General features: G+C 40.7%; 1 protein-coding gene across 2 annotated transcripts in view; it reads left to right on the top strand.

Annotated features, from left to right (window-relative positions):
- The window catches only part of SLC37A3 (solute carrier family 37 member 3), a 41670-nt gene that overhangs the window by 12775 nt on the left and 14555 nt on the right, over positions 1-14340 (top strand). For both annotated transcript variants that reach the window (XM_081331153.1, XM_081331154.1), the window contains exons 5-11: positions 242-325; positions 2309-2454; positions 4415-4511; positions 4867-4951; positions 7442-7635; positions 11272-11413; positions 12649-12750. In XM_081331153.1, coding sequence (XP_081187279.1) covers positions 242-325; positions 2309-2454; positions 4415-4511; positions 4867-4951; positions 7442-7635; positions 11272-11413; positions 12649-12750 — 850 coding nt within the window. The remainder of the gene's footprint in view (positions 1-241; positions 326-2308; positions 2455-4414; positions 4512-4866; positions 4952-7441; positions 7636-11271; positions 11414-12648; positions 12751-14340) is intronic.

Below are 14340 nucleotides of genomic sequence, written 5' to 3'. Positions count from 1 at the left end.
CATTCTTGTTTCAGAGATGATGGGGTCTGCGGCATTCGAATCACGCCAATAACATTGGCTCAATGGCAAGCCGTATATTGCATAGTTTAAGCTATTAATTTTACAGGGCTTGAAATCAGCCTCATCTGAATTGTATGACTTTCTGACCAATAGGACCTTGAAAAAGAATAATAGTTTTATTGACTATCACTCTTTTCTTCAGTTTGACTCTTACTGAATAGCGTTTTTAAAATTATTTTAGGGCCTCTTTGTTAGTGGCATTATTGGGGATCGTTTGAACATGCGCTGGGTTCTGACATTTGGAATGTGCTCCTCTGCCTTAGTGGTAAGTTGGAAAATCAAAGTTGGTAAAATATGCTATGCTGGTAGTATTTGGCTTTGAATTTCTGTAACATTTCTTCAGAAATCACTTCTAAGTAAATGAAGATATTGCATTCAAGAAGCTCTTCAGCTTTGTAAAAGAATGCATGGACTGAACATTTTGATGTATCTGTACTGGAGACTGCCTTTTATATCCAAAATATTCTTGAGTCTCAAGAATAAGAGCAAAAGAGGAAATGGACTAGGGCACTTGCGAGGGGTCCTTGGTGCTCTGTGAGCTTGCTTCTTTTCTTGCAGATGTTTCATAACTCGTGACAAATCAGCCATCAATAGACACATAGACATTAGCCACGTCAAAAGGGACAATCAACTAGTCCAAAGAGAAAAAGACTCCAGCACCTCTCCACCAGTAATCAGCACTCAGATCAGGTCCACTTCAGACCAACAATCAAGTAAGCAATACCCCAGTCAAGAAACTGCCGAAGAGCCATTAGTAAACAGCCCAACCAAAGAATCCTTAAGGCCACCCCCACCCACACAGACAGGAAAGACACCAGAATATAAACTAACAGCAAACAGCACTCCTTACTAGCACTGATGATGTTACCTAGTTAGGGTAATGAAACGTCTGCAAGAAAACAAGCAAGCTCAGAGAGCACCAAAGACGGTCCCCCTCATTTCAACACTGAGCTTCATTGGTAGGACACTTGTTGCTGAAACCATTTTATTGCAAATTACAGTTATTGTGCAGTGTAATTTTTGTTTTTTAAAGAATTTCTAACATGCAAGCTTGTGTACACTGAAGCTTGTACTTGGAAAAATCGAGTTTTCTGTTTGGTAGCACATAGAAAAAATAATTGTGAAGAAGTGAAGAAGAACTAAAGAGCCTCTTGTTGCGGGTGAAGAAGGAGAGTGCAAAAGTTGGGTTGAAACTTAACATTAAGAAAACCAAGATCATGGCATCCGGCCCTCTCAATTCCTGGCAAATAGATGGGGAAGAAATGGAGGTAGTGACAGATTTTATTTTCCTGGGCTCCAAGATCACTGCAGTTGGGGACTGTAGCCAAGAAATTAAAAGACGCTTGCTCCTCGGGAGGAAAGCCATGACAAATCTAGACAGCACACTAAAAGCAGAGACATCACCCTGTCAACAAAAGTGCGTATAGTCAAGGCTATGGTCTTCCCAGTTGCAATGTATGGCAGTGAAAGTTGGACCATAAGAAAGGCCGAGCGCCAAAGAATTGAGGCCTTTGAACTCTGGTGCTGGAGAAGACTCCTGCGAGTCCCTTGGACTGCAAGGCGATCAAACCAGTCAGTCCTAGAGGAGATCAACCCTGACTGCTCTTTAGAAGGCCAGATCCTAAAGCTAAAACTCAAATACTTTGGCCACCTAATGAGAAGGAAGGACTCACTGGAGAAGAGCCTAATGCTGGGAAAGGTTTAGGGCAAGAGAAGAAGGGGACGACAGAGAATGAGGTGGCTGGATGGAGTCACTGAAGCAGTGGGTGTGAGCTTAAATGGACTCCAGAAGATGGCAGAGGACAGGAAGGCCTGGAGGAATGTTGTCCATGGGGTCACGATGGGTCGGACACGACTTCGCAGCTAACAACAACAAGAAAAAATAATTACTAAAATTAGCTTTCTTGCCATAGTAATTAGAGATGTTGTTTTTAAATGCCTAAGTTATTAGAGTGTACCATGTGGGTGAAATTCCTTCTTCCTTTAAAGCCAGGCCTTATTTAAATTATGGATGATTTCCCCTTCTGCCTTACATTCTCAGAAAGCATTTGGCTCCTATCCCCAGAATTGTGAATAGCTATTGGGTTGGTTTCCTGTGATGAGCTAAAATCATTTCAAGGTGCCCAGATAGATCTTAACTTCTAGCCTATAAATAATATAGAGCACAGCTAGAAAGTATTGTGGATTTACTTGCCAGACTAGTTTGGGATTGGCACTACATTTTCTTCTTCTTGTTGTTTCTTTTCAGGTGTTTGTGTTTGGCACTGTCACCGAATGGCTTCATTTCTACAACAAGTGGTTCTACTGCTGCCTGTGGATTGTGAATGGCTTGCTGCAGTCCACGGGCTGGCCCTGTGTGGTAGCTGTCATGGGAAACTGGTTTGGCAAAGCTGGGTATGCGAAAGTTGGTTCTTCCCCTTGTACATATTTTTTTAGTAGCTTTTCTCTCCACTGTGTGGTTATTGTGCAAAGCTCCTCTTCCTGTTAAACATGTGTTGCCTGTGTGTCCACATTGTTTTGTTTACTGAACAAACTGGCCCTGGCCATGTGAACATAGTTTGTTGAGTTGCATTCCTGCCAAAATGAAAATGTGAAATTGTACTTTATCCTATTTATAAGGACGTTAGGCTAGTTGTCCTTTTCAAAAGAATGAGTAGAATTAACAAGGATTTGGGTGCAAGTGTTTGATTGTTTACGTATTAGGTTTATTACTTCCTCAATCCTCATGGATTTTAGGTGGTTTATAAATGTTAAGATAAACCACAAGTAGCATACTATTAACAATATAAAGGATTACAACAGAAGTATCTGTTGCATGTTGATGGTATAAATGTGCAAGGAAATATCTCTGTGAATATGTGTGAGGACCATCCTTAAGTCAGGGGACAAGCCATTCCTGAGGAGGAGAACGGCTGCTTAGAAGGCTAACTGTTGAACCCACTCTCTTCCATTTCTGTTAGATAAGGCCTCTCTGGCCACCGGAGTTGAATGGAAGGAATCTATATGAGAAAGGTGGTATCTTCAATGCTTTCGGATTTTAAAAATACCAGCCAGCATCTGGAATATTTATTTATTTATTTTATTTTATTGGATTTATATACCGCCCTTTCCCGAAGGACTCAGGGCGGTTTACAGGGTATTTAAAACCAAATCAATACAAAAGTTAAAAACAATTAAAAAAAGATTAAATCATCCATAAAAAATAAAAACCCTCGTTAAAAATTCTCAGCCTGGGCCGGAGAGCTCAAAGAGCCAGGTCTTCAGGTCCCGGCGAAATGAACGAAGGTCGGGGGCAGTCCTAAGCTCCACGGGCATAGCATTCAATAGCAACTCAGTGCATCTCTCACAGGCATGGTGCAACTTGGCGATACCAAAGCTGACCAGTGAGCATGAGGACTGCTGTTCTGAAGTTTCTGGATGGCCTTTGAGAGCAGCCCCATCTAGAGTGAATCTGACTGGGAGATAATAAGAGCATGAGCGACCACCCGTAGAGCATGCTTTTTCAGAATGTTTAGAAGTAGCTACCTGAAGAGCAACTAAATCAGGGCTCTTCAAACTTGGCCCTTTTATGACTTGTGGACTTCAACTCCCAGAATTCCTCAGCCAGGCAGGCTGGCTGAGGAATTCTGGGAGTTGAAGTCCACAAGTCATAAAAGGGCCAAGTTTGAAGACCCCTGAACTAAATGCATGGCGCTATCTATGGCTTCAAAGCCACCGTGTTGTATCCTTATTTTCTTAATCAGTTACCTCCAGGATCATGATTGATGAGAAACATATATCTGTATATTCTTAGCACCAGGATCATGAGTGCTCAGAAAAAAGTATCTGTATATTCTTACTATACACAGACTGTATCTGTACATTAAGATCTATCTACGTGCTGTGCATGATCCACAGGTTATCCCACCTCTTAATTTTTGGGTAGAATTTTTTTTCATACAGCATAAGTTATTTAGACATTAATTTTTTAAATCCAATAAATGCACTTCGGTTATTCAAGGTGTTTTTTTTAATCCAAATGATGGCTTCTTATTCTTCTCTAATTCTTAAATCCATTATTTTCAATTTTTCCCTTCTGAGTCTGAAAAAGACAAACAAGACACAGCATGATAACACACTTGCTGTGTACCATCCTACCCAGAATACTTTGAAGTGCTTGGTATCAGAAGCTTTCCATTAGAAAGTTCCTCACTTTTTCTACTAGCAATGTTGTGATAGTCCTAATATTTCAACTTGTAAAACTTAACTCATGCATGCCATGTTGTTCAAGGGAAGAGAAATTTAAAATGATTTTTTTTGCCTTACTCTGAGTTATTACCCAACTTAATCTTTTTTTTTTTAATTTCACATTCAGGAGAGGATTTGTTTTTGGACTCTGGAGTGCCTGTGCATCAGTGGGTAACATCCTGGGAGCGTTTCTCGCCTCTTCGGTTCTGCAGTATGGCTATGAGGTAGGTGAAGCTGCCTGCCGCCATTGTCCTACCTGCATTGGAGCCAGTCGTATTCTAAGCAGGGGTAGGCAACCTTGGCTCTTTTATGACTGGTGGACTTCCTCAGGAATTCTGGGAATTGAAGTCCATGAGTCATAAAAGAGCCAAGGTTGCCTACCCCTGCTAGAGAGCATGAATTTTTATTTATTGAACTTATCAATGTTTCTCTGTGGTTTCCAATAAAATATGTTGGGACTTCCTATACAAGCAAAAATAAAATACTTAGGAAGGAAGGATTAATTGCTTGACTTAAGAGGAGAAAATGCAAGAGAGATCCATAAAATATCTTAATTGGGTTATTTTTACCCCTTTTTAGTATGCCTTCTTGGTGACAGCATCAGTACAGTTTGCTGGAGGAGTTATTGTCTTTTTTGGCCTTGTGATTTCTCCCAAAGAAGTAGGTAAGTAGAAGCACCATTTTGCTTGTTTCGTCTTTGCGGCTTGTAAACCCAAATTGCAAGAAGTGCATACTTAATTTTTGACTTGGCACTCCGCTCAAAATCCATCTTAAATGTTAAAAACCTCATTAGATACTGACATTAAGGGCAAGTTTTTTTAAAAAATTAACACATGTACAGGTAGTCCTCAATTTACAACAGTTTGTTTAGTGATCATTCAAAATTACAATGGCACTGAAAAATGTGACTTGGGATTGTTTTTCAAAGTTACAACCTTTGCAGCATCCCCACGATCATCTGATCAAAATTCAGATGCTTGGCAACTGGCTCATATTTATGACGGTTGCAGTGTCCCAAGGTCATGTGATCTGCTTTTGCAAACCTTCTGACAAGCAAAGTCAATGGGGAAACCAGATTCACTTAACAACTGGTTTACTAATTTATCAAGTGCAGTGATTCACCTAACAACCGTGGCAAGAAAGGTCATAAACTGGGGCAAAAAAAAGAAGCCTTGGTGGAGCAGTGGGCTAATGCCTCCTTAAGTAACACCAGCTGCCTGCAATTAGTGCAGGTTCGCGTCCCACCAGGCTCAAGGTTGACTCAGCCTTCCATCCTTCCGAGGTAGGTAAAATGAGGACCCAGATTGTTGGGGGCAATTAAGCTGACTTTGTAATAATGCCGCTTGGGTGTGTGTGTGAAAGCCCTAATAAGCAGGCATATACATAGAATGAAGGCTACTGCTAAGCTTGTAAGCCACCCTGAGTCTTCGGAGAAGGGCGGGATATAAATGGAATTAAAATAAATTAAAAAAAAATTCACTTAACAAACGTCTCACTCAACAACAGAAATTTTGAGCTCAATTGTGGTCGTAAGTCAAGGACTACCTGTATTGTGTATCCTGCCTTTATAACAAGTCTAAATTGGTCAGAAGACGAACAAAATGGTATACACCTAGAATGACATTTTTGAACTTCATAACTAAAAAAGCAACTGCAACAACAATAATATGCCAGTAATAAAACTGTACCAAGATTTCACTTGACAAAATGTCTGCAATTCTGCATCTGAAACCAGGCTGGTGACCCACAGTACAGAACTAACTTTTAATGGAGCTGTTGTGACCTGGTAGACTTATTTCAGAGTGGACTCACATTTATTACACCTGCGTTCTTCAGAGCAACTTGCTTAGAATTCATTTTTGGTCATAATACCTCCAAGAGGCAGATGAGGCTGCAAAGTACTTTAAAGTGGGCTCTATGCCTTTGACCTCCAAAGCCTGGAACCTTTTGGCAAGTGCTGCATATGGAGTGACACAACAGGAAACCCTGGATGCATTTGATAAGATGGGATTTCTATCCTGATATAAGGCACTCTCCATGGATTTGTTAGTGTGCAAGTCTCTGCAGTTAATCCAAAGTATGGGTGTTATATATACCACCTTCTGTATAGCTAAAAAAGGTGTTTTAGATGTTCTAAAATAGGAAGGGGAGAACCAAAGAGCAACTGATTTCCACCTAAGCTTGAGAAACAGGTTTATGTTGTTCACCTCTTGTCACTCAGTTGCAACTACTAGGGGAAGTGGCTGCTAGTGGGGTATAAGACAAGGATGGTTTTGTTTTTTTAAATTTCAATCTATTTGTCCTTGTGATTACCAAAACGCTTTTAGTGTTAGGAGCTGGCAAGTTCAGTGATGGTGTCTGTAAAGGAACATAGGATACGCATCCTTATGTATTTATGCTTGCAGAGGAAGCACAAAAAGTTGCAGAGAAGGAGTTAATTTGTTCAGATGCTGAAACTGGTTTGTAAAAACATATTGTGGGACATCTTTCTTCCAATCTCATGTCCCCATTAGAACTGTGGCTGATAAGAATCAGGCGGCCTAACTTTTAAATTGTATTTATCAAATTAAATAATGCCACCCATCTTACAAAAAGTGATTCCAAGCGGTGTACAGCAAGGCTAAAAATTAATATGGTTACCAATCCAGCTTGTGGAGCAGAGGTGCAACGTGTATTCTAGGAACACACATAACTACCCACAATGCTGCATTCCATATCAGCTGAAGCTTCCAGATACTCTTCAAGGGCAGCCCCATGTGCAGCGCATTATAATAGTCCGAATGGACTACTACTAGTAGTAGTACAGTAAATTTAATCACACTGCAAGTAAGAATACCAGTCTTGCAGTTGGAGAAATCTGACTCCAGCCCTAAAGGGAATCCACTAATTTGTTGTGTCTTCCAAGCAATGGCCAGACATAGCAGACAGAGTCGCCATCAAGGTCAGACAGGATTCTTTTGAGAGGGTTAGAAGACCGGGGTGGAAATTGATGTTTCTGCCGAGCACCATCTAAAGCGTTTCTAAGCCAAAGGAAGCGGGAGAGAGCAAGGGAGCTGAATCAGAAGGGAGTAACAAAAGCTCAAAAGAGCAGGCGTGAGAAGAAGGGATTCTCCCTTCCTTGGTTTCTAGGTTGCATTTCTGTGATTTCTCTTAGGCCTCCCTGAAATTGGCAAAGAAGGGGATGGCGATGCTGCTGAAGAAGATGCCACTGAGCCATTAATTAGCAGCCACGAGAATGAAGATTTTGATGAGCAGAATTACACCATTCAGGCATCTAGCAGTAGCACAAATACTCCATCCCAGGCCATTGGATTCTTTCAGGCGTGTTGTCTGCCTGGCGTCTTATTGGTAAGATTGTTGCTATCATCACCTTACAGTGGTATATTTTTTTACTCGGAAACAAAGTCACATGGTATCTATAGGCAGAAGTGTTTTTAAGGACACTTTCTTGGTGCCCCCGATCTCCTTTTTCCCCTCTGATATTTTTAGTCAAGAAATTTTTACTTAAATAAAAACAGAAGCTGGCATGTTGCAAAGCATAATTTTTATTTCTATGAATATCTTTAGAGCCCACCTGGGACAAGAGAAAATTGAAGAAAATAAACAGTGGACTGCTGCAGCCCAATTCTTAGTTTAGCAATATGGCAACTGACACCCCCCCAAAAAAGGACAGAACTATGTGAAGTGATAGACAACATCTTAGGGTAGTGAGGAGCAACCTAATTAAGTTTGCTTCCTTGTCAGTGTGTGGTTTGTGACTGGCTGTGCGCATGTCACCCTTGAGAATTCTGTTACATACTGTTAGACTTCCAAAAGTGTTCATCTGCTCCTAAAGTTTACCTACTCCAGTATTTCTCAGTCTCAGCAATTTTAAAATATAGAATAGAACAGAACAGAACAGAACAGAACAAAATAAAACAAAACAAAACAAAACAAAACAAAACAGAATAGAATAGCAAAGTTGGAAGGGACCCTGGAGGTCATCTAGTCCAACTCCCTGCTTAGGCAGGAAACCCTATACCATTTCAGACAAATGGCTGTCCATCTCTTCTTAATACTTCCAGTGTTGGAGCATTCACAACTTCTGGAGGCAGTCTGTTCCACTGATTAATTGTTCTAACTGTCAGGAAATTTCTCCTTAGTTCTAGGTTGCTTCTCTCTTTGATTAGTTTACATCCATTGCTTCTTTTTTTTAATTAAAAAGTTTTACAATACATTTTATCCTTAAGAAACCAAAAAAAAGAAAAAAACCCTCCCAGCCCCCTCCCCCCCACCCTCTTCCCCCTCTTCCCCCTCCCCAACCCCTCCCTCCCTTTCCCCTCCCCCCCCCCCGCTTCCCAGAGCAAAACACAGGGTATAAAAATACAAGCAATCATGATCTAACTTACGCAAACAATCCTAAACTATTCAAACTATCAAACTTTAACTCATATAGGTAAATTCCAAACATACATATATATATCATATCAATGATTATTCAAATACAAAATAATAACTTCCAATCTGATACCCAATAAAAACAATCTCAAATAAGCCAATTTATATCAATTGTCTAAAACTATTCCTCATTCCAACTAAGCTTTAAATTCACATTATCCTAATGTGTTATACAACTTAAAATACCATAGATTACTTTCCAAACTTAAGAAATTTTTATATAATCACATCATTCTTATATTCTTATATTCTATTACCTATTGCAGTATTACCCATAAAAATATTACAAATTAACTTCAATCACAAAGAAAACAATTTATATCAATTTTATAAAACTATTCTTCTGTCCAACTAAAAGCTTAAAATTTTTCATCCAAATAACAAATCATAACCTACAGAATATCAATAAACACTACTACAAATCTTCCCAATTAACTTTTCATAATCATCTTAGAACTAAAGCAACACAAAATAATACATAATTATTTTATAAGGGTAAAATATATATCCCCAAATAAGTCCTTCTAGCAATTCCAATTCCCGTAATCCTTATTGCATTATTGTCTCTTACAGTTATGTGACTAAATCTTCAGGCTTGATTCATTCGTCCAGAAGTAGCACGCCTCTTCAAATTTCTAGCCTTCTCCAGTGATAATGAAATTTGACCCACTCCTGTATCTTTCACATCTGCCTACTTCAGCAACTTGCGGGTTCTCTCTGGAACGTTGAGACTCTCTCTCACCTTTTTTCTTGGTAGATTCCAAAGATGGTATGGGGACTGCTTTTAAAACATTACTGTAGAAATCACGTGCCTGAATCTCCGTGGTGAAACAGTACCTCGTACCTTCATAGGTCACCACCATCCCCACTGGTATTTGCCATCTAAACTTAATATCACGTCGTCTCAATTCTTGTGTCAAAAAAGCAAATTCCTTCCTTTTTCTTAAAATCTTTGCAGGGATCTCTTTTAAAATCAGAACTTTTTGCTCAGCAATTACAAAATCAATATTGTAGGAGGCCTGGATAACTTCATTTCTAATCATTCTCTTTGTAAAATAAACCACCACATCTCTGGGTAGTTTCCTTTGTCTTGCGATCCACGAATTAACACGGAAGATTTTATCTATATCTTGCATTATTTCATCTGCTGGTCGCTTCAACACCCCTTCCAAAGCCTCAGAAACCATTTTCTCCAAATTTTCCTTAGGATTTTCTATTAGGCCTCTGATTCTTAAAGCAAACTCCATCTGAGAATACTGTGTCGAAATCAAGTCATAGTCCATTTTCTCTATTACATTTTCAGTTTCTGTCATTTTGGCTTCCAATCTAATATCATTTTGAGCAAGATCTTCCACTCTTTCATCCAAAATCTCAATACTTTTAACCACGCTTTCTATTGCAGATGTGATGTCTGCTCTCATTTCTTTTAATTTCTCTGTAAACTTCTCCTCCAACTTTTTCTCCATTATCTCAACAAATTGCTGCATTTGCTTTTCCATAGTCTCTTGCAACAGATTCTGCAAATCTTTTGCTGTAAAAGCTGATACAGATTCAGATGCAGAGGACAATGAAGTTTTCACCGAAGACTGCTGCCTCAGGGCAGGAACTTTAGAAGATATAGCCGCCATTTTCACCCTCTATTGTTAACTATGCACTTTCACATGCAGATTCAGCAAAGTCCATTGAGTTAAAGATCAAAACATCATCTTCACCAAAATCTCCTGCATCTCTCTGCCTGCGTCCTCGTTCTCAAAAGCTCTTCCTTGCAAGCAGGGATGGTTGCGAACGCCCTGTTCTGCTCCAAAAAACCCGGAGCAGAGACGCCTCGCAGTCCGGAGCATGCCCAGGCTTCGGGGGGGCTCAATCCTTCCGCCGCCAAAACTCTAAGTTCTGGCGGCCCCGGAGAGCTCTACCCCTACCTGGACGCTCACCCCCTCCTCTTCTCCCGAGGTGGGGGCTTCTGAGCCGCCGAACAGCTGATTGGCGCTGTTTTCGGCAGCTCTACGGAGCCGCGAGGCTGACAGCCAAGAAAAGGCTGCCTCCAGCGTCGCCTTGCCATCCGGAAGCCCCTACATCCATTGCTTCTTGTCCTTCCCTCAGGTACCCTGGAGAATACCTTGACTCCCTCTTCTTTGTGGCAGCCCCTGAGATATTGGAACACTATCATGTCACCCCTCACCCTTCTCTTCATTAAACTAGACATACACAATTCCAGCAACCATTCTTTATATGTTTTAGCCTCCAGTCCCCTGATCATCTTTGTTGCCCTTCTCTGTACTTGTATGGGTTGTGATACTTCCGAGTCATAATTACCCTAACAACTGAACAGTAGCAATACCACTACTCTCACTTGTGCCTATTCCACAGCTTTAATAAAGTATATCTGCTGGCTGGGGAATTCTGGGAGTTGAAGTCCACAAGCCTTAAAGTTGCCAAGGTTGGACACCCCTGCTCTATGCATTATAGAATTACAAAGCCATGCTGGCTCAGCTTGGATTGTTTTGATTCTAATAGCTTTCCTTTTGGGATGGTATTTATTTGTTTCAGTATTCCTTGGCCTATGCTTGTCTGAAGCTAGTAAACTATTCCTTCTTCTTCTGGCTGCCCTTCTACCTCAGCAACAATTTTGGTTGGAAGGAGGCAGAAGCTGACCAACTCTCAATCTGGTATGATGTTGGAGGCATTATAGGTATGACTTAAAGAGCAAAAGACAAATTATTTTTGTTGTTATTTCATTTTCTGTTCATTGTGGGATTAGAACAGGATGGGGCAGGGTGTGGGTGGGAATTAGTGACTGGCAGGCAAAGCGATGAGGGATGTAGTAGTCCAAAGGTTCTGGAGGATGTCAAATGTATTTATTTATTAGATTTTATCCTGCCTTTATTATTTTATAAGTAACTAAAAGCAGCAAACGTACATAATACTCTTTCCTCACACTCCACAACAACAATCCTATAAGGTGGATGGGCTGAGAGAATGTCTCTAGCCCACAGGAACCTAGCTGGCTTAAATAGTAATAAGACTAAGATATTGTCTAAGAATATGTCTATGAGTGAAAGGGAAATGTTAATTAAATTAACAGGTTTTGAAATAGTAAAAAAGGTTAAGTATTTAGGAGTGTATATTGCAGCTTCAAATGCAAAATTATATAGGAACCTAGCTGGCTTTCATGCCTAAGGCGGGTCTAGAACTCTCAGTCTCCTGGTGATTGGCCCCAAGTCCCCCAGCGGGCTTTCATGCCTAAGTGGGACTAGCACTGTCAGTTTCCTGGTTTTTAGGCCACCACGTTAACCACTATACCAAACTAATTGCCTACGGCAGTTTCCCCACACTTGGGCACTCCCCCATCTTCAACTCCTAAAATTCTTAGCGGTAGTGTTGCTGTCTGGGCTGTCTGGAAAGTTTTAAGTCTCACTTTGGAGAACACCAGAATTGAGAAAAAATGGTTTAGAATAGTGGCTGGAGAATCTTCAGTCCACACAATGTGTGAAAGACAGACAGCTAAATTTATAGGCAATTGTGCTTTTTATTGATTAAATTTATATACCTCCCATCTCACTATCAAATGATTCTGGGTAGCTTCCAACATCATAAAAACAGTAAAGTAATAAATCCTGATCCTTGGTGTGCATTTTTGTCTATAATGATTACGATCTGTTATGATAGTCTTTATTCCTTTTATTATTATTTTTGCCTTTTGGTACTGTCCATGGGGTTTGAAAGATTGAGGGCAAGAGGCAAGAGAAGAAGGGGACGACAGAGAATGAGGTGGCTGGATGGAGTCACTGAAGCAGTAGGCGTGAGCTTAAATGGACTCCAGAAGATGGTAGAGGACAGGAAGGCCTGGGGGAATGTTGTCCATGGGGTCGCGATGGGTCAGACATGACTTCGCAGCTAACAACAACATTCCTTTTATTTCTACAGGTGGTACCATCCAAGGCTTTATCTCTGACATGCTACAAAAAAGAGCTCCTGTATTAGCTATTAGCCTCATATTGGCTATTGGATCTCTCTTTGGATACAGCCGTGAGTACTTTTCTGCATGATAGGTTTTGTGGCATGAGCTTGTATCTAGTCTCCTTATTTTATGCACTAAACAGAAGGAGGCCCTGTTTTCTTTTATTAAATCAGCAATTGAAATGGGTTACAATCAACTCTGCTTTTGAGTTTAATAAGAGACAGCATTCTCAGCAACCTTCAGAAAAAATTGCAAGAAATCTGCTCAATAAGCTGGGCAGGCAAAACTCTGCAGCTAACATTCTGCTTTCATTAGTTGTCAGCCAGGTGCTTCTGGGGGACCCACAAACTGAGTGTTCCATTGTGTGTTGGAATGAACAGGAAAAGGAGAATGTTTTTTCCCAGTAGAGGGAGCTATCTGCACTTGTGCAGATGTACCTTTATTGGAGTATCGCCTGTGTTCAGAGTGGTGGTATTGCTACCGCTCATTTTTTAGGGTAATTGTGGCTTTGGAGTATCCCAAGCTTTAGTTTAAATTAATTGCTTCTATCATTTTGCTGGATCCTTATAATTTCCAGCATTGAGCTTCTGGAGGTTGCCCTCTTAATTTATTTATTTCTTTTTATTTTCCCTTTCTGGGTTAGAGCAGTGAGCAAAAGCAAAGCTTGTTATGATTTTGGAATATTGTATCTCAGGGATTTGGTAGAGAGCCCCCAAGTCTGCTCTTCCTGATAAGTAAAGGTAAAGGTAAAGGTTCCCCCGCACATGCGTGCTAGTCGTTTCCGACTCTAGGGGCCGGTGCTCATCTCCGTTTCATAGCCGAAGAGCCAGCGTTTGTCCGAGGACGTCTCCGTGGTCATGTGGCCGGCATGACTAGACGCCAAAGGCGCACGGAACGCTGTTACCTTCCCACCGTAGTGGTCCCTATTTTTCTACTTGCATTTTTACGTGCTTTCGAACTGCTAGGTGGGCAGAAGCTGGGACGAGTAACAGGCGCTCACTCTGTTACGCGGCACTCGGGATTCGACCCGCCAAACTGCCGACCTTCTGATCGACAAGCTCAGCGTCCTAACCCACTGAGCCACCGCGTCCCTGCTCTTCCTGATAGAGATGGTGAAATATTGCACTAGCAGCTTCCTTCACTCATTCCTGGCCACATTGCTTGATTAGATCAGTGCTTGGCAAAATACTTTTGCTGAATTCTTGATTTCCAGTAAGGTTGGGAACAAGCAGTTCCCTTCAGGTTTGTAAGTTCATCTATAAGAGGCTGAGGTCCTTTCAGTCCAGAGTTCTTGGCTGCCTTGCTAAATGTTCTATTCCAGTTCAGGGAGATTCGGATAAATTAAATTTTAATGATCCAAAATTACTCCAGCAATTCCACTATGGACTAAACTGAATATAGCTAGCACAGAAGTCCTCTTTCCTTCCTCATCTTTCTGTTTGTTACAAAGCTCCCCTGGTTTTGAGAAGGAGGCATGTTTAACCATCAGTGAAGGCAAAATTAAAGAAACTTTTATTGCAGCAGAAGATTAAGGCACTGTTAACATATCATGCCAATGCATAATCTTGAAAAGGGTCTTTTATAATCAGCTTTTCATCTCATCCTGAATTTTTTATCTGTGGCAAAAAGAATTATGAGTTTTTCTTTTCTTTGTTTCC

The sequence above is a fragment of the Vipera berus genome (assembly GCF_964194415.1).
Source record: "Vipera berus genome assembly, chromosome: 6".
NCBI classification, from domain to species: domain Eukaryota; kingdom Metazoa; phylum Chordata; class Lepidosauria; order Squamata; family Viperidae; genus Vipera; species Vipera berus.
This window is presented reverse-complemented; position numbering and strand designations above follow the sequence as displayed.